The 19,416-nt window shown below is 54.8% G+C and overlaps 1 protein-coding gene and 1 pseudogene across 5 annotated transcripts in view; one reads left to right on the forward strand and one right to left on the reverse strand.

The window, feature by feature from the left end:
* LOC132334705 (zinc finger protein 850-like) overlaps positions 1 to 19,416 on the forward strand; it is a 1,130,993-nt pseudogene that overhangs the window by 72,080 nt on the left and 1,039,497 nt on the right.
* LOC132334811 (hydrocephalus-inducing protein homolog) overlaps positions 1,132 to 19,416 on the reverse strand; it is a 29,212-nt gene continuing 10,927 nt past the window's right edge. Inside the window, exons 1-4 of one of the 5 annotated variants that reach the window (XM_059860985.1) lie at positions 19,061 to 19,198; positions 17,586 to 17,790; positions 4,614 to 4,692; positions 1,132 to 2,929 (exon numbers count right to left, since the gene is read on the reverse strand). In XM_059860985.1, coding sequence (XP_059716968.1) covers positions 2,864 to 2,929; positions 4,614 to 4,692; positions 17,586 to 17,790; positions 19,061 to 19,175 — 465 coding nt within the window. In that variant the 5' untranslated portion in view covers positions 19,176 to 19,198 and the 3' untranslated portion in view covers positions 1,132 to 2,863. The other 4 variants (XM_059860984.1, XR_009488486.1, XR_009488485.1 and 1 more) reach the window with 4 other exon arrangements.

The raw sequence follows: 19,416 nt of genomic DNA on the forward strand, positions 1-19,416 counted from the left end.
AAAGTAAGAAAAATCCTAACTTTCCTTGAGAAAATGGTGTTGGGAAAGAGCAGACACCAGATGAAAACTCAGGAGAAACCCTCTCAGGCCCCTGAAAGGATTCTATCAGAAATCCCCAGAGATAGTTCCCTGGGGTGGATGCTGGAACACTGGGATGAGAACCAGCAGAGGGTGGGGAAGTCCAAGGAGAAAATGATCCATTTTTGCATGGAAAAATGGGGAGGGAGGGAGATTGGAAAATTTGTGGTCTGGCCGATATTCGGCATGTTCGAAACCTGGACTTGTGAGTCTTTGTTTGACCACGTGGCCGGTTGCAGCCCACGGGATCCTGAGGAAATCGAGTACGCCGACATGTGGAGGCATGCTTGCTCAGGTCTACACCCAGTGCGAGCTCTCCGGCGCACGGCAAAAGAGGGGAGGGAATGGGAACTGCTGGAAAATCTTCCACCCCCTTACCTTGTGGCCCCGCAACAGCCCGATCCCGTGCAGGCACAAGCAGTGCCAGGAATGCCTCCCGAGGCGGGGGCTCCACAAGCCCAGGCGACCGCACCACCACCACCACCGGAGCAGGTGGTGGCATCCACTTTCCCACATGGCCACGCGCTGCAGAGCAGCTGCTGTCGCAGGCGTCTCCAAAAATCGAGGAAAGAAAAATAGAAAGCTCCAGGGACGTCTCTCCCCCAGCACGTTGGACAAGGTGGAGAACAAGGAGGTCAACCATGATAGAAAGTGGGGACCAGGAGAACACCTGCCCGCCCTGTCGTTGACCTCGCCACCCAGCGATAGTTTCACAAAACCACTGAAAGAAAAAGTTGGCACAGTTTTTTGCTATTGCACAGAGCCTTGTCCACGGGCCATTGTTGGACAGAGTTGTTAGCTCGGGAGAGGGCCGACTGCTAACTAATTCCACTTTCACTTGGACGTGTCTCTTAATTTGTTAACCGGATTTGACAAGATGGTGCAGTCTTTGGCTTTGCGGTACATATCTACTGCCACTCAAACTGACCCATCAGATCTGTGGGTCAAATGTTGCCTTCTGCTATAAGGCAAGGCGACCTGGTTTCAAGGGACAGCACGGCGACCCAAACTCACCAGGGTCACTCGGGCCAATGACGGACGCAGACACCAATGTGGTGGACGGTCAAAAGGCCTTTATTGTCTCATCTCTTAGGGTTTTATAGTCTAGGGAGCTTCACTACGTCAGAGGGGGTCTGCAGTACTATCTATGGTTAGTAAGGAGTGGAAAGTTACTAGCGTTAGGGGGGCTACATTCCTAGTTACATTCCTAGGGTGATCTCTTATCTCAGGGGATTAAGGGAAAAGGAATCCTGCCGCTTTCCGTCACATCGCGTGATCTTCCGTTCGCCTGTCCCTATCTACCACAGTCAAAGATGCCGTTGTTCCATCTATACCCCCTCTGCCCAGGGAAGAGGGATTCGATCTGGTGTGTTTGGAGTTTGTTAACTCCACAATGGTGACAGAGGAAAGGTTACACCAAGGAGTTGGATGGGAGGGCTTGGCACAGTTTCCTGAGCCCTATGAGATCTCCCCTGTTGGGGCTGCCCAGGATGATGAGTACACAGCTAGAGGCACAAAAGGGCCAAAAACACCCGAAGCTCTTCCTGGGCCCAGTGGTGACGGTGCAAAGAGTCGAACACCTGTCTTGTCCATCCCGGACGAAAAACCAGCTTGTCCGCACTGTGATACCCAGTTCACTAGGATGTCAGGGCTGATTGACTATCTTAAGAGGGCGCACGGGCAGAAGAAAGTCATCTTCAGATGCTCGAAATGTGGTAAACAAAATCTTAAATACCACAGCATCTCCTGCCACGTCCCACGCTGCAAAGCGGAGGTATGTGTGGCTCCCACTGGCGAGTGGGCCTGTGAGGTATGCCAGCGTGGGTTTATGACCAAGGTAGGCCTGAGCCAGCACCAGAGGATTAGACATCCTCTTGTGAGGAATGTGGAGCAGATTGTGGCGTCCTGCAGTATTCCGTGGTTTTCCTGGGCCCTGTATGAGTCCAAATCCGGCTAGCCCACATGGACCCGCATAGACGAAAGTAACAGACCAGAGGCGCTCTTCTCCACGTGGGTGCAAGTATCTTGTTTATTGGCTTGGTGGCAAGACACTCTGGTGATGGGGCCACCCAGGTAGAAAAGAGGGCGTGGGACTCACACACAAGAGGTTTTATACCCTAGGGGATGGGGGCGGGGGAGAGAGGACCAGGGCCAATGGGATGCCATTGGGGAGGGGCAGGGTACCTATGGGACAGACCACCCAGGTGTCTATAAAAGGGGGGGTGTAAGGGGGAGACCATGTGATGAGGGAGGGGGGAAAACCCATCTACCTGACCCAACATGCTCAGTAAAAATTTCCCATCACCCAGTGCAACAACTAAATAAACTATTTAGTGCAATACAGCAGCGTCCTGTCCTAAGGAGTCATCAGCTCGAGGGGCTTACAGATGTGTATGGACTGAGGAGGAGGAGGCTCTCCTGGTGCAGTTGGTGGAAAAGTTTGCCGGTAATCGCAATATTAACCAGTTTATTGCGGAGCACATGCCATCTAAAACCGCGAAGCAGATCAGCAATAAGCGGTGCCTTCTGGCGAGAGGTCCCTTCGCTAAACATCAGGTTGAACCAGAGGGCGGGGCTGTACAAGGCCCCGGGTCTGCTAAGTCGTGTAAGGAGGGTCACTTGAGGCTCCAACACCGCAGGGTCATTGAGGTGGGGTTATCGGCAGGCAGATTCACTACGTACCGGGAAGCCTTCAGGAAGGTTCTTGATGGGCAAGATCCACAGCAGGTGGTGAATGATGTTTATGATGAGTTTCTTGGTGTTCTGGTTGGGGCGGGCCAGAATGTTAAATCTGCTTCCAAGGGTCGAAAGTCGCAGGCATCCAGAGGCTGGAAGGCATCCAAAAGACCAGCTAATTGGATGCGAAAGAGAGTTATTAAGAGAGGTAAATTTCTGAGATATCAGATGTTATACGAGTTGCATAGAAGGCATCTTGTGTGTATTATCTGGGACAGCATGGAAGCCTTGCAGTGCCTACTTCCATCTGGTGTTGTCCATGAACACTTTAATAAGCGATGGGATACATCTGTCGAGTTTGGTGGCCTTGTTAATTTTCCTCAGTATATGGAGGCCGATAATACCATGTTTGAGGCCTTGATTACCAAGAAAGAAATTGTAAGAACCTGAGTGAGATGTGTAAAACCTCCGCTCCCAGACCAGATGGGATTACGGTGGGTCATCTTATTAAAAAAAACCCTAAGCTCTCCCGGTTGACTGCGATCTACAACCTCTGGTTGATTGCCGGTACAATCCCAGACGCGCTGCGGGACTGCCGGACGGTTTTGATACCCAAGTCTGTTAAGGTGAGCAGACTTGGTGATATCAATAACTGGAGGCCTATCACCATTGGGTCGATGGTGATTAGGCTATTTTCCAAGATCGCTACTGCGAGACCGTCCTGGACATGTCCCATTACCCCCGGCAAAGGGGCTTTATCTGCGCGTCGGGTTGTGCCGAGAACCTCAAGCTGCTACAGCTTGTGGTTAAAAGATCAAAGCGGGAGCATAAACACCTGGGGGTGGTGTTTGTGGACAAATTGCCAAGGCCTTAGACACTGTTTGTCACCAGCATGTAATTGAAGGTCTGAGGCCGGGAGGTGTGGATTCACATGCGTTGCAGTTGGTAAGGGAGATGTATTGTGACATTAAAACGTGCATCTTCATCGGAAAGGATAAAACAGATCCCATTTACATTCGTTGGGGTGTCAATCAAGGCGACCCTATGTCACCTTTGCTGTTCAATTTGGCGATGGATCCCCTTCTATGTAAACTCGAAAATGAAGGTCAAGGGTTCCAGCATGGAGAGTGGAAAGTTACGGCCATGGCATTTGCTGACGACCTGGTGCTACTGAGTGATTCTTGGGAAAGCATGCAACGTAGCATCAAAATTTTGGAGGCCTTTTGTCAGCTAACAGGTCTACATACTCAGGGGGAGAAATGTCATGGCTTTTACATCAAGCCAACCAGGGACTCATATACCATCAACGATTGTCTCATATGGGTAATAAATGGATCCCCCCTAAACATGATCGACCCAGGGAGTTCAGAGTAATTTCTTGGCAGGTGGGTTGATCCTTGGACTGGTTTTGTGGATTCTGGATTACCAGAGAAACTTGCAGACTGGCTCCAGCGGATTGGGTGGTCATCCCTGAAGCCTCTTCAGAAGATCGATATACTCAGGACTTATACCATCCCGAGACTGATCTATCTGGCCGACCATACAGAGGTCAATGTGGGCCTCCTCGAATCCCTTGACCTGTCAATTCGAAAAGTGGTCAGGGAGTGGCTTCACCTCCCACCGAGTAACGTGCGATGCAATCTTGTATTCGAGTTTTAAGGATGGTGCTTTGGGTATCATCAAGTTGGCGGCGCTAATTCTAAGCGTACAAGTGCAGAGACTTCATAGACTGGCTCAGTCTTTGGATGAGGCTCTTGTTGGTTTTTTGAAGGAGGAACAGCTAAATCAGGTGTTTGAGAGACTATGGAAAAAAGCAGGAGGGAGACAAGAGTCCATCCCATCGATTTGGGAACCCTTACCAGAGGCTGGTGGTGGTGGTGGTGTTGAGGCCCAGTCGGAGTGGGAGTCGCCCGCTTCCAAAGTCCACTATCCAAGACCCTGCGATTGGCGGAAAATTGAGTTTGAGAGGTGGGTACATCTGGTTGCTCAAGGCCACGGTATTGAGAATTTAGTGAATGATGTCATCAGTAATGCCTGGATAAGGCAGTATAAGGGCATACCTCACCAAAAACTTGTAACGGCCCTCAAGCTCAGAGCCAATGTCTACCCGACATGTGAATTCCTGGCAAGGGGTAGGCATGAGGAAGCTGTTCGATCCTGCAGACACTGTGGAGCTAGATTTGAAACAGTGGCCCACATTGTCGGCAATTGTCCAATTACTCAGGAGGCCAGGGTTAAAAGACATAACATCATCTGTGAGGTACTTAGCCGTGAGGCTAGGGCGGAGAATTGGACTGTCTTCCAGGAGCCGCACTTGAGAGATGAAGTTAATGAACTGTTTAAGCCGGATTTGATCTTTGTTAAGGGGTCCAAGGCGGTAGTGGTGGACGTGACAGTGAGGTACGAGCACTCTGACTCCTCATTGAGGGAGGCCGCCTTGGAAAAGACGAGGAAGTATCAATGCCTTCACCTACAGATCCAACATCTGACTAATGTAAAAGATATAGACTATGTTGGCTTCCCCATGGGGGCCCGTGGTAAATGGTTCGGCAAAAATGCTGAGCTGCTATCGACCCTTGGCCTCTCTAAAACGAGAGGACTGCTCGGGCCCTGGCATCTACAGTACTTTTTGCCTCGGGAGATATTGTGCATATATTTTCTAGTAGAGCCCGAATGGTTGTACCATTGTAGTTATTTGTTAATAAAGTCTCTGGGCCCCTTCCCCCGGCAGGTTTTTGCTGGACAGTGGAATCGGTTTTGGGTGGGAGGGGTTCATCCTTCATAACCGTGTCGTAGGCCCATTTTTTGGGCCTAAATTCTAATCTGGACTTTCAGGTGGACAGGCCACCTTACTTAACCCGGAAAAGGAGCATATATTATTTATATGTTTAATAAATAGCCAAATGCCTCGTCATCTAATTAGTGACGCACATGAATGGATGAACAAGATTCCCACTGTCCCCACCTACTATCCAGCGAAACCACAGCCAAGGGAATGGGCTTGGCGGAATCAGTGCGGAAGACCCTGTTGAGCTTGACTATAGTCTGGCGCTGTGAAGAGACATGAGAGGTGTAGAATAAGTGGGAGGCCGGGCGCGCACCGGGCGCGACCTGCTCCAGGGACAGCGGCAGGTGGGGAGTTTGACTGGGGCGGTACACCTGTCAAAGCGTAACACAGGTGTCCTAAGGCGAGCTCAGGGAGGACGGAAACCTCCCGCGGAGCAGAAGGGCAAAAGCTCGCTTGATCTTGATTTTCAGTATGAATACAGACCGTGAAAGCGGGGCCTCACGATCCTTCTGGCTTTTTGGATTTTAAGCAGGAGGTGTCAGAAAAGTTACCACAGGGATAACTGGCTTGTGGCGGCCAAGCATTCATAGCGACGTCACTTTTTGATCCTTCGATGTCGGCTCTTCCTATCATTGTGAAGCAGAATTCACCAAGCGTTGGATTGTTCACCCACTAATAGGGAACGTGAACTGGGTTTAGACAGTCGTGAGACAGGTTAGTTTTACCCTACTGAGGATGTGTTGTTGCAATAGTAATCCTGCTCAGTACGAGAGGAACCGCAGGTTCAGACCCCTGGTGCGTGCGCTTGGCTGAGGAGCCACTGGCGCGAGGCAACCATCTGTGGTCTTATGACTGAACGCCTCTAAGTCAGAATCCCGCCTAGACGTAGCGATACCACAGCGCCGCCGGCGCCTCGGTGGGCTCGCGATAGCCGGCCGCCTGCCTGCGGGCGGGCCCGGTGCGGAGCGCCGCTCGTGGTTGGGAACGGAGGGGCGGACGGAGGTGGCGCTGCCTCTCCCCCGTCGCGTACCGCATGATTGTGGGGCACCCGGCGCTAAATCATTCGTAGACGACCTGATTCTGGGTCAGGGTTTCGTACGTAGCAGAGCAGCTCCCTCGCTGCGATCTATTGAGAATCAGCCCTCGACACAAGCTTTTGTCGCCTAGATCTCTCTCTCGAACGCTCAGGGGCCGGCCCGCCGCGACCTCCGGTGTGGCGGGTGCGGTCTGCCTTTTTCCTCCTCCTCCTCGGTTCCTTGGCGGGCTGGGGCCGACAGGGGGCCACGGTGGCGCAGGCACACGGGGCGCCTGCGCCCGCACGGTCCGCCTTCGCGCTCTTCTCCGTGCGGGTCTCGGGCCCAATACACGGAGTCCGGGGGCTGGGGCAGTGAGCCGAAAGGGCCGCATGTTGCCAGTGCAAGAGAGAGGCCCCGCTGGGCCGGGTGGCCTCGACTTCCCTCTGCACAGGTCCTGGGCCCGATATGTGGGGCAGGGGCTTGGCTGCGCTGGCAGGGGCGGCGGCAGCGGGTCTCCCGACACCGCACGCGAGGGCGCACGGTGAGGGGGGAGGCCCATTTGCTGCCGTCTCAGGTCGTGGGGGTAGACCTGGTGTCCACGGAAAAGGCAACCGGCGGCGGCTGAGGCGACGGAGGCGGGATCCAGGAGGTGGCGGGATCCCGGCGTGTGTTTCTGGCAGCCCCGGGCGCTCCACCGGCCCAGGGCAGAGGGAGAGGACCTCCGCCGCGACCTCCTCCCTCCCGTCCGAGCACGGAATACGTGGCTGTGACTTTCCTGAGGCAGCTTGGGTCAGTACAGCTAGTAAATGCGGTGAAACAAATGCCTCGGCAAAGGGCTACATGGCTTTTTGTCTGAAACCTGGCCCCCCGGTTTCAGAGAGGGGCAAAAAGTTTGGAGATGGACTTCAATTCGAAGGTACAAAATCCGGATCCGTTCCTTCGGGGTGGGGTCTGGGGCCCGCCGGTCTGCCTGTCCAGGGTATCTGTGGGCACTCAGACTTCCCACTCCGACTGGGTAGACCTGTTGTCCAGGGGTCTACCTGGCACAAATTTTTCTAACCCCCAGCGGGTAGACCTGTTGTCTCTGTTTCCTAACGATCAGATCGACATTTTTTCTAAGTCGGACGGGGTAGACCTGGTGTCTCAACTTTACTTAACATCTAAACCCACCAATTTGGCAGAAAATTAATTGAATTTGCTGGTAAAGTTTCCTTTAGAGCTCTATCGGTCGAACTTCATGTGCATGAGGGTGTTCGTTTTTCTGTGGATTGGGAGGTGTTGAGCAGGCTGCCTGAGGTGTACGAACAACTTGCACCACAACCGTGTGTGGGAGAAAATTTAGATTTTTCTAGCCCTCCACGAGACAGTTTTGAAACGTTTGTACCTGAGGAGGAAAGGGGGGAGAAGACGTGTGTGAGCACACTGGAAACATTGCCTCCAGTGCCCGGTAAGCCCAGGGAGCAAACGTCAGATGACATCGTGAGGGTGAGTGTTCCTGACAAAAATCCACCTTGTCCTTGCTGTGGTATCCGGGTCAACTCTGTGTTAAACCTGATCGAACATCTTAAGGGGTTGCACGGGAAAAGGTGGGTTTGCTTTCGGTGTGTGAAATGTGGAAAGGAAAATACTAACTATCATAGTGTGGTTTGTCATTTCGCAAAACGCAGGGGTCCAGAAATTGTAAAAGCTCCAGCAGGCGAGTGGATCTGTGAGGCATGCGGCAGAGATTTTACAACTAAAATTGGCCTGGGACAACATAAAAGATTGGCACATCCATCAGTAAGAAATCAAGAAAGGATCGTTGCTTCCCAACCGAAAGAAACATCAAAGAGAGGAGCCCACAAAAGATGCTGGACAAAAGAGGAGGAAGAACAGCTGATAAGATTGGAGGCACAGTTCGAGGGAAACAAAAACATCAATAAGCTTATCGCGGAACACCTGACAACCAAAACGGCTTAGCAAATCAGCGACAAGAGAAGACTGCTGCCCAGGAAGCTGACAGGTGGGACTGATGAGGAACCTGGGGTGAGTCATCGCACCAGGAGAGCAGCTAGGACCTGGGAACAGAACCTGGGGTGGATCATCTGCCAGAGAGGACAGCTGCCGGAGGGAAAACAATGGCCAAGATAAGGGGACACCTTGATAAGAAGAACAGCTGCTGCCGGGAAGCCATCAACCAGCAGAGGGCAGGGGAGCTGCAGGCTCATTATCACAAGGTGCTCGAGGAACGCTTATCAGCTGGAGCAATTAACACCTTCTCCGGAGCATTCAAGCAATTAATGGACAGCCAGGAAATCCAGCCAGTGGTTAACCAAACATCAAAGGACTGCTTTGGATGCTTGGAATCGATAAGCCAGATAAGAACAGCGACCCGTGGGAAAAATTACAAAAATAAACAGGGGACCCAGGAGAAGGAGCCAAGAAAGCCGTTTCAGAAATGGATGAAGGAGAGGGCGATCCAAAGAGGTAACTACCTACGTTTCCAGCGTTTATTCTACCTGGACAGGGGGAAACTAGCTAAAATTGTTTTGGACGACATGGAATGCTTGTCCTGTGATATATCACCCAGCGAAATTTATTCGGTATTCAAAAGCAGGTGGGAAACACCTGGTAATTTTCTGGCCTTGGGGACTTTGAAATTAACGGGAAGGCTGACAACAGTGCCTTCAGGGACTTAATCACGGCTAAAGAAATTGAAAAAAATGTGCAGGAAATGAGCAAGGGCTCGGCTCCGGGTCCAGATGGGATTACTCTTGGGGACATCAAGAAGATGGATCCCGGATATTCCTGGACCGCCGAGATCTTCAACCTATGGTTAACATCTGGGGAACTCCCAGACATGGTGAGGGGGTGCAGGACTGTTTTAATTCCTAAATTAATCAAACCGGACCGTTTAAAGGACAATAATAACTGGAGGCCTATCACGATCGGTTCCATCTTGCTGAGACTCATCTCCAGGATCATAACAGCCAGGCTGAGTAACGCGTGCCCCCTCAACCCAAGGCAAAGAGGCTTTATCAGAGCAGCAGGATGCTCTGAGAACCTGAAACTACTGCAGACTATAATTCGGACTGCCAAAAGAGAGCACAGACCGCTGGGTGTTGTATTTGTGGACATTGCCAAGGCCTTTGATACAGTAAGCCACCAGCACATCATACATGCTTTGCAACAAAGAAAAGTGGATCCCCACATCCTTGGCCTGGTGAACAATATGTACAAGAACATCAGTACGTACGTCACCACAAAAAGGAACGCACACATGGACAAAATCCAAATCAAGGTGGGAGTAAAGCAAGGTGACCCACTATTCCCCCTTTTATTTAACCTAGCAACAGAGCCCCTGTTGGGCAAGCTGGAAGAGTGTGGCAAAGGATACCAATGAGACGGCAGCAGCATCACAGCAATGGCATTTGCAGACGACTTGGTTTTATTGAGTGACTCCTGGGAAAGCATGAAAGCGAACATCGCAATACTAGAGACCTTCTGCAATCTCACCGGTCTCAAAACACAGGGGGAAAAATGCCACGGCTTTTACATCAAGCCCACTAAGGATTCTTATGCCGTCAATAACTGCGCTGCTTGGACCATCAACGGCACACCCCTGAACATGATTGACCCCGGAGAATCTGAGAAGTACCTCGGCCTGCAGTTTGACCCCTGGACTGGGATAGCAAAACCCGATCTCTCCGCGAAGCTAGACTTCTGGCTCAAACGAATCGATCAAGCTCCACTTAAACCTCTGCAAAAGCTGGATATCCTCAAAACATACACCACCCCTCGACTGACCTACCTGGCAGACCACTCAGAACTGAAGGCAGGGGCCCTCGAAGCCCTGGACCAAAAAATCCGAACAGCGGTCAAGGACTGGCTGCACCTGCCCTCGTGCACCTGCGATGCCATCTTGTACTCGAGCATGAAGGACAGCGGTTTGGGTGTTACCAAATTGGCAGGGCTGATCCCCAGTGTGCAAGCCCGAAGGCTGCATTGGATTGCGCAGTCCTCGGATGAGACAATGAAGAATTTCCTAGAGAAAGATCAAATGGAACAAATGTATAAGAAACTATGGATTCAAGCTGGAGGGAAAAGCGAGAAGACGCCCTCGATTTGGGAAGCACTGCTGGTGACAGAACCATCCAACAGTGCAGACACAACTTCAGAGTGGGAAGCACCGATCCTGAAAAGCAAATTTCCTAAACCATGTGATTGGAGGAGAAAGGAATTAAAAAAATGGACCAAATTAGTGTCCCAGGGCCGTGGAATTAGGAATTTTGAAAGTGATAAAATTAGTAACGATTGGCTTCAGTACTATAGACGCATACCTCACAGGAAACTCCTCACTGCATTACAACTCAGGGCCAACGTCTACCCCACGAGAGAATTTCTCTCACGGGGTAGAGAGGATAGTTCCATCAAGACATGTAGACATTGCACTGCGGACATTGAAACGTGGGCCCACATCGTCGGCTTTTGCCAAGTGACGCAGGACGCCCGAATCAAGAGGCACAATCACATCTGTGAGAGGCTGATTGAGGAGGCGCAGAAGAGGGACTGGGTAGTGTACAAAGAACCACACATAAGGGATGCCACCAAAGAACTGTACAAACCAGACCTGATATTTGTGAAAGACACTCGTGCACTTGTCGTGGATGTGACGATACGATACAAAGCAACCAAATCTTCCCTGGAAGAAGCCGCTGCAGAGAAAGTGAACAAGTACAAACATTTGGAAACCGAGGTACGAAACCTCACCAATGCAAAGGACATTGTTTTCATGGGCTTTCCCCTTGGGGCACGGGGGAAATGGTACAAGGGAAATTCTGAACTTTTGAGTACTCTTGGCCTCCCTAAATCGAGGCAGGAGTTGGTAGCAAAGACTTTATCCACAGAAGCGCTTCTATCATCTGTGGACATTGTACATATGTTTGCCAGTAGGGCCAGAAGATTACCAGGGTAGATGATTTTTTTGTATTGTTTTTGTATTTTGAATTTTCTTGTAGATTTGTTTTTGTTGTTTGTACTATTTTTCTTTGTATTTCATTTTTGTAAAAGGTTTTATACGTTTTTGTATATTTTTCAATAAACTTGACAGTAGCTAGGTTGGTAGGGAAGCCACAAGCCAGTTAGGTAGCTCATAGTAAGTAGGGACAGAGATTTTTTAATTCATAAAAATCTGGCTGGGCGGCCAGTGGCAGCAGTGGTGAGGCCACAGGCGCCACGCACCACGCTGCCGGTTCTAAGAGAGAGATCGTGCGGCTGCCCCAGCTGGCCCGGGCCGAGCCCTCCCGTCCGTGCTGGCGGGTGCTGGGTGCACCGGGTCTCCTTGACCTGCCGAGGGACGGAGCGGGCCCTGCCCCTCCGCCCCTCGGCCAGGCGTCCAGCCCTGGGGTAGACCTGTTGTCCAAGGTGGGACTTAGCCTCTGGAGGACACAGGGTAGACCTGTTGTCCCGGCCTGACTTGGCCTCTGGGGAGCATGGGGTAGACCTGTTGTCCTGGCCAGACTAAGCCTACAGAGACCCAGGGTAGACCTGTCGTCACGGGCTGCCCTCGCCCCCTGGGCGCCGACTACCAGGCAGACCGACCCCTGCCATGGGACACCTGGGCCCGTGGCCTGGGCCGGGCCTGCAAGTGCGTGTCAGGAGGGCGGCGCGTGCCTCGTGGTTGGCCCCGCTCTGGAGGGCCCACTTGCCCGCTCCCACGCCCTCCTTCCCCCCCGAAAAAGATGACGCGACGGCGGCTGACTGTCGCTCCCGCTGGGCGCGTGCCTGCCCCTGCCGGCCTGCTGCCTGCTGCCCCTACCGCTCCCCGAGAGGGAAGGAAAGTGTCCTTAGGAGCCGGCAGCATCCCCGACGCCTCCGTGCCCGAACCGACGGCGGCCCGGCTCCCGCCTCAATTTCTGTTTCACACAACCCCTTCGGTCGCTCGCCCCGCCACCGTCTCGCCACCGTCTCGGCCAGGGCCGGAGCCAAGCGGTTAGGAAGGAAGGAGGGAAGGCTGGTGGACTATCGAACCGAAAGGCTCGACGAGAGCCGAACGGGAAGCTTCTCAGAAAAGGGAGGGCGCTAAGCCTCCCGCCGCCACCGCCCGCCTGCCCGCCCCGCCTCTGCGAGGGGCTCTCATCCTGCGTGCCAAAGGCCCTGACTGCCTCGGTGTCGGCCGGCTCCCCGCCCTGTCGCCACCGCTGTGCCAACTGGCGGTTGGCAGCCTGGGCGGGGGCGGGACTCGTCTGAAGGTGGCGCCTGGGAGTCTGATAGGGAAGGGTGGGGCGCCCCGAATCGCCGATGGGCAGAGGCCACCGCGAAAGAGAGGGCAGGGGCACGGGGACGAGGACGGGGAAAGAGGGGATGCCAGAGGATGCGCGCGTCCGTGTGTAGCGTGTGGGCGGGCAGGGAGCAGTTCCCCGCATGGGTCGGTATGCGCAGCGGTGTGGGGGCCTGAAGGGGTGGCGTCGGGGCATGAGCGTGTGGAGTGGGGGTGCGTGTGTGTCACAGCGTCTGTCTCTTCCTGTGTGCGCATGAGGGCCGAGGGCCGGCGGCTTTGTGCCGGCCCCGGGCGCCTCAGCGCCGAGCCCCCGCGGCCCCCCGGACTTGCGCCAAGGGCCGAAGACCTCTGCGTGCCGTGAAAGAACCAACCCTCCTGAAAGCGGCCGCCCGTGTGCGAGCCAGTGGTGGTGCTGGCGGCAGCCGCCCCACCACCACATGTACTGGCGGGTGGGCAGAGCGGGGCGAGTCGCATCAGGGGCGGGGGGGTCGGGTTGTGTAAGGTCCCGGGGGCGGGGGGACGGGATGGGGTGGGGGCGCTCTTTTGACACTTGGGTGTGTCAGCAGCAGGCAGAGCACAGGGCACATGCTGCCCGTCGGCTCGGCTGGTAGTGCGCTGGATACAAAAGCAAAATTAATAACATTTGCCAATATTGGGGTTGTTTGTATTTTTTGCCCCGCCCCCCGGATAGGTTTCTCCTTCCAAGCAAACAAAAAAGCCGTTCTTTCAGGAAAGGAGAAAAGAAAAAGGGGGGGGGCAAAAACCCAAGAAAACCCAAATCCAAACCACAAGCCCCCCACCCCGCCGCCCAAAAAAAACCCCCAACCTCTAAACTCGGCATCAAACAAAGGCAAAGAAACTGCGGGGGGGGGGAACCAAAAAACCTGCTCCCCCTAAAAACCCCCACAACCCCACAACCCAAAAACCAAAGCAAAGCAAAGCAAAGCAAAGAAAAAAGCCTCCCCCCCCAACCCACCCCACCCCAAAAACGAAAACAAAAAAAACCCCCAAAACAGCAAAAAAAAAATCAAAAAGGCGGATGGCTCTTGATAGTGGGGGCTTCATTGGGTGGGACGGGGCTGATAGCGCCCTCCGGCTCCGGGCCGTTATGAGGCTGTGAGCTTACCCCAGCTCCGGAGTTGCCGGGCACAGGGAGGCGCCTGGGCGGCGGGCGCCAACCGGGGGACAACCGGTGTAGCCCGGCTCTGGCCCGGTCCCGGCTCATGTCATTGACCGGACTCTGGGGCCGCCAGGGGTGAAGCGAGGCGCCTGGGCGGCGGGCGGCCCCGTGCGGACACCGGGTCTGCCCTGGCTGCCCGGAGTGCACCAGGTCTACCCTGGCTCCCCGGGTGGACACCAAGTCTACCCCGGTTGCCGCGGTGGACACCAGGTCTACCCTGGTTGCCGCGGTGGACTCCAGGTCTACCCTGGCTGCTGCAGCAGATACCAGGTCTACCCAGGCTGCCCAGCAGGCACCAGGTCTACCCTGGCTCCTTGGGCGGACAACAGGTCTACCCCAGCTCCCCAGGCGGGCAACAGGTCTACCCTGGCTCCCTGGCAGACAACAGGTCTACCCCAGCTGCCACAGCGGACAACAGGTCTATCCCGGCTGCTGCGGTGGACACCAGGTCTACCCCAGCTCCCTGGGCAGACAACAGGTCTACCCTGGCTCCCCAGCGGACACCAGGTCTACCCCAGCTGCCACGGCGGACAACAGGTCTACCCCGGATCCCCGGGTGGGCACAGGGTCTACCCCGGCTGCTGTGGTGGACAACAGGTCTACCCCGCTGCCCCGGCGGACATAGGGTCTACCCCGGCTCCCCAGCGGACACCGGGTCTACCCCAGCTGCCCAGGCGGACAACAGGTCTACCCCGGCTCCTAGTTGGGCACCAGGTCTACTCCGGCTCCCCGGGTGGACACCAGGTCTACCCCGGTGCCGGGCCGCTGGGGGTCGGCGCAGCCCCCGGGCAGCGGGGGCCCACCGGGGACAACAGGTCTACCTCGCTCCGGCGGGACTCAGTCTGATTTCGGCAGGCGCCGGGTAGACCTGTTGTCGCGGCCGGCCGCAGAAGTTCACCAAGGGGTCGCTGTTGGCGGCCGCCTCCAGCGATGTCATGGTAGCAGGCGGCCTGCGGCGGCGCACCATCCCGGTCAAGTTCCATTTGTCCTCTTGGAGGCGTCGGTGCCTTTGGACTCGTCTGTCCGTACTATGGCAGCGAGGTGACGGGCCGCATCCCCGCAGGTTGAGCCAGTGCCTGTGTCCGAGGCAGAGCGGGGCGGCTGCGCCCGCGGTCGCCGGGGCGAAGGGAGCTCCGCCTAGCCGGGACGAGTTGCGTGGCTTCGTCCCGGCTCCTGTCCTGCCCAGGGAAGTGGGTACAGTTGGAGAGCCGAGAGAGAAGGGCGCTGAGAGGGGATCCTGAGAGGCCGAGAGAGAAGGGGTGAGAGAGGATCCTGAAAAAGACCCAGAGAGAAGGCCGAAAGACAAACACTGAGAGGCGAGAGAGAAGGGCGGAAGACAATCGCAGAGCCGCTCGCCAGCCGAGGCAAGGCAGAAAGATGAGGCTGCCGGCATGTCCCGCTCAGGCCCGGCTTCTGTTGGCTCTCTGAAGGGGGCGCGGCCACCCTGGGTAACTGGCGGCAGGCAAGGCGGCGGCGCCACATCCCTTTTCTGCCTGGCCCTAAGCCAGGGCCCACTCAGCGGGCACGGTTTTTGACTTTTTGGGCTGTCGGTCCGCCTCAGCAGCTGGCAGCCGAGGCTGGACGCGTCCGGGCCTTTTCCCGGGCCTTGCCCTAGAGCCCCGAGTGCCGCCTGGTGGGCCAAGGTGGTGGCATCCCGTTCCCTGCTCCCGACCTGTTGGCCAGCGTGTCCGGGGTGTGTCGGAAGGGCGGCGGGGACGTCCTGTGGGGCGTGCGGCCTGGCCTTGGCCCACCACCTGGCTCGAGGGGCTCGGTGACGGCGGTCGCCCCGTGAGGCGCGGAGCCGGGGTGGCGGCGCCCCGGCCCCGGCCCTGTGTTGTTGAGGCCGTTCCCCCTTCCTCAGCCTAAAGCCGGGGACCCGCGTGGCGGGCGGAATTTTTCAGGGGCGCCGACGCGGACCGCGGCGGCCAGCCAGCCCTAGCACGGACCCGGAACCCGACAGAGAGCCCTCCGGAAGGTCCTGGGCACGGCAGTGGCGCCTCGCCCACCTCGGTCATGGACGGATCGAATGAGCCGCTTATGCCGGGCGGACTGGGTTGCCACCCGGGTCTGTGGGTTTTTTTCCTTAGGCGTGCTGGGGTGCTGTCAGAGTGAGGGTGTGCCCACCCGGCCTCCGCGGGTTTTTTTTTTTATCTCTCGCGGCTCTGAGCCGCAGCACTGAGAAGGGCGCGACGAAGGTGCGCAGGCCCACAGTGGAAGCAATGGTGGATGGAGAGAGAGAAGGGAGAGCGCCGAGATTGCTGGTGGGCGCTGGTGGGGGAGCGAGAGGCGCGTGCCATGACCCCCGGCCCGGGCCCGCGGCCCCCATGGCTAGCACGGGTCATTGCCGAACGTGCGCTGCCATGTGCCTTTTTGTCGTGCCGTCCCCACCCCGTATTTTATTTCCGTTTGTTTTTTCCTGGAGGGGGGGAAGCTGACTGCTGTGAGGCGGGCGAAAGCTGGTGGCCCGTGGCCCAGTCGGTAGCACTTTTCTCGCACGCTCAGACTTGGTTCCCCATCCGAAGGAGGCTGAGAACCCCCTTCCCGGCCCGGTGGTCCGGTCCTGCCGTTGCCTAGCTGAAGGGAGCCTTCGGTTGCGGGTGGGTGGCGGCACCCCCCGTGCTCCCGGTGTTGTCCCCGGACCGTGGCCGTGGGGCCTCTGTTGCGATCGATGAGGCTTTTTGGGTGGCGTCGAGAAGACGGTAAAACTTGACTATCTAGAGGAAGTAAAAGTCGTAACAAGGTTTCCATAGATGAACCTGTGGAAGGATCATTACCGCTGGGGCCCTCTCGCGGGGCCCGCTCTGTTCGCACGCTCGGCCCCTTGGCACGCCAGCAGCAGTCGGCGCTGGGGGCCACACGCCCTTCCTGAAGGCGTCCCTGGGGTCCAGGTACTGGATATCACCAGGAAATTCCCTAATGACTAAATGAACTTCATCTGTTCACCACGGTCTGGGGTACAGTGACTGTGAAATAACAGAGCTCTCAATATTTGGTGAAACAAGGAGGGCCATCAACAAAACTTCCACTGGGGACTTCTGGAGGGCAGATCCGGCCTGTTCAAGAGACTGATTTGGAGAGTACCCTGGGCAACAGCCCTTAAAAACAAAGGGGTCCCGGAAGGATGGACATACTTCAAGAAAGAAGTCTGGAAGGCACAGGAACAGACTGTCCCTGTGGGTGGAAAGACAAGCTGATGGGGAAGACAACCAGCCTGGATGGGCAAGGAGCTTTTCAAGGAACTAAGGGGAAAACAAGAGGGTGTATCCCCTACAGAAAGAGGGTGAACTGTTTAAGGATGTTGCCAGGTGATGTAGGAAGAAGATTAGAGAGGCAAAAGCCCAATTAGAACTTAAAGAAATCCAGTCATCGCAACCAATCTTCCCTTCCCAAAATGCCATCCTTTGGTTGGACTATCAATGGAACTGGAATGTCAAGTGCTGAGCTCCTGAAGCCCAGCGACACACACCTCAGTGCCAGGCATGGTTTACTTGGCCTAAACCATTCAGAAGCACCAACACCCCCCTTAGGCCACGCATCAGTTTCAGTCTTGGGCCATGGATTCCACTGAAATGCATCTTTCACACCAACCGCCTCTTCTCTTCGATCTCTCCTTCCTCAGTAGGAAAAGCCTTCCACTGCAAGTGGGCTGTGATGTTACTCCTGTTTTCAATGAACATGGTTTTGTGGCTTGACATGGTGATGAAAGTCTTCTCAAGCTCCACGGAATTTGTGCTCAACCCAACATTGATTTCTACAGCATCTCCGCGGAGGTTTGTGTGGATATTTTCTTCACCTGGAACAAAGCAAAGGGGAGACTTTGCTCAGCTCAGTTGCTGATGGAAACACAAGGAACAGAGCAAACCACAGGTCACAGAAGGAAATGTCACAGCTTTTAGCTGTGCTAGCAGTTCTGTGGATCAGTCCATTTATCACGTCCTGACAGCTCTGTGTGCGCAGCGTGAGGGTGTCCTGGGCACCTCCTAAACCACCTTATTTCTGAGAGCGTTTGTAGAGATTTGGCCCCAAGGTGACAGCATGCACAGTGAGATTTGTCAGATGTGCTCCAGTGACCCACTCAGATCACACTGAGGAGCCCTGTTCAGTCCTGGCTTGCCCAGGGTCTCCCCTGGGCATCCCACGAGACTCTTGTCTCTCCTGATCCCTTGGATCCCTTGCTGCTGACCAGCAAACATGCCTGGGAGCATGTGGGCAGCAAAAGGAGGCCCTGAGGAACAAGTGACAGCCCACAGCAGGAGGGGACACAGGCAAGGAAACACAACCAGCCTGGCTCTGCAATTTGACAAACCACTACAAAATAAACACCATGAAAATCATCATCATCAAACCCACAGCAGCACCAGTCTTGAAATATTTTATATTGTTCTGATCTCAAAAACCAAGCTGCAGCATTTCAAATTAAATAAAAAACAGACAAAGGAAAGTAAGTTTAAGGAAAGATTAACACAGAGCAGCTTCCATATGAAGGCTGAATGGGATTCCTCAGACTAGAAATCAAACAGGAGATAGATATGAGAGGTTTGAAACAGCATGAACTGCCTGGGAAATGGGGACAAGGAAAAATCTGATTTGTCACCAAACAGGAACTCGAGGGCCTGAGAATGTTATTAGACAGGAGCTAAATAAATGTGTAGAGGGCCACACAGACAAAGGGTCTGTGACAAGCCAGTGGAGAAGCAGCATATGGGACAGAGGTGTGCAAACAATCCATTGCATTGGAGAGAGTCTGATGGAAACCTCACACCTCACCTACAGCACTGCCCAGGAATGAAATAAAATTTCACCCAGGCATAGCCACACGGTAGTGGAGAATCAGGATTCCTCCTTCCTCCACTCAGCAACTCCCAGCAAAACAGGAGTCCAAAACTCTTAGCCCTGTTAGAGGGGATCCACTTGATCAAGCCCCTAAATACCAAGGAGTTCTCAGTTTGCTTTGGGGTAAAGCTGGAACAGGGGAGGGACCTCAGGAGGGAATGGAGGGGGATGGGACAACAGGGAGTGATGGTGGAGAACTGTCCTGTGCCCGTGCAGGGCCCAGCACTCACCTGTGCTGCAGCACACTGCCAGGGACCCACAGTGGTCACCCGTGGTCAGCAGGTGAAATCCCACTGTCACCTGCATGGTGTCACCAGCGTCCAGAATTCCTATGGCTGGTGACATGGAGAAAGAACTGCAACACGAAGAGAGGGATCAGGGCTCGGGAGGACACCTGGGCATGAGATTCCTTCTGCACTGCAGCTCACCTCAGCTCACTTAGTGTGAAAAATGCATATTATACAATTAGCTCTTTGCAAATACTAAAATGAATATAATATGTGTTATGTTGGGAAGTTGTTTGTAGTACTGTATTAATCCGTTTTAAGTAGTGTGTTAAATGTAATTTTAGGCTAGAACATCATAT

The sequence above is a fragment of the Haemorhous mexicanus genome, chromosome 16 (genome assembly GCF_027477595.1).
Source record: "Haemorhous mexicanus isolate bHaeMex1 chromosome 16, bHaeMex1.pri, whole genome shotgun sequence".
Lineage (NCBI taxonomy): Eukaryota > Metazoa > Chordata > Aves > Passeriformes > Fringillidae > Haemorhous > Haemorhous mexicanus.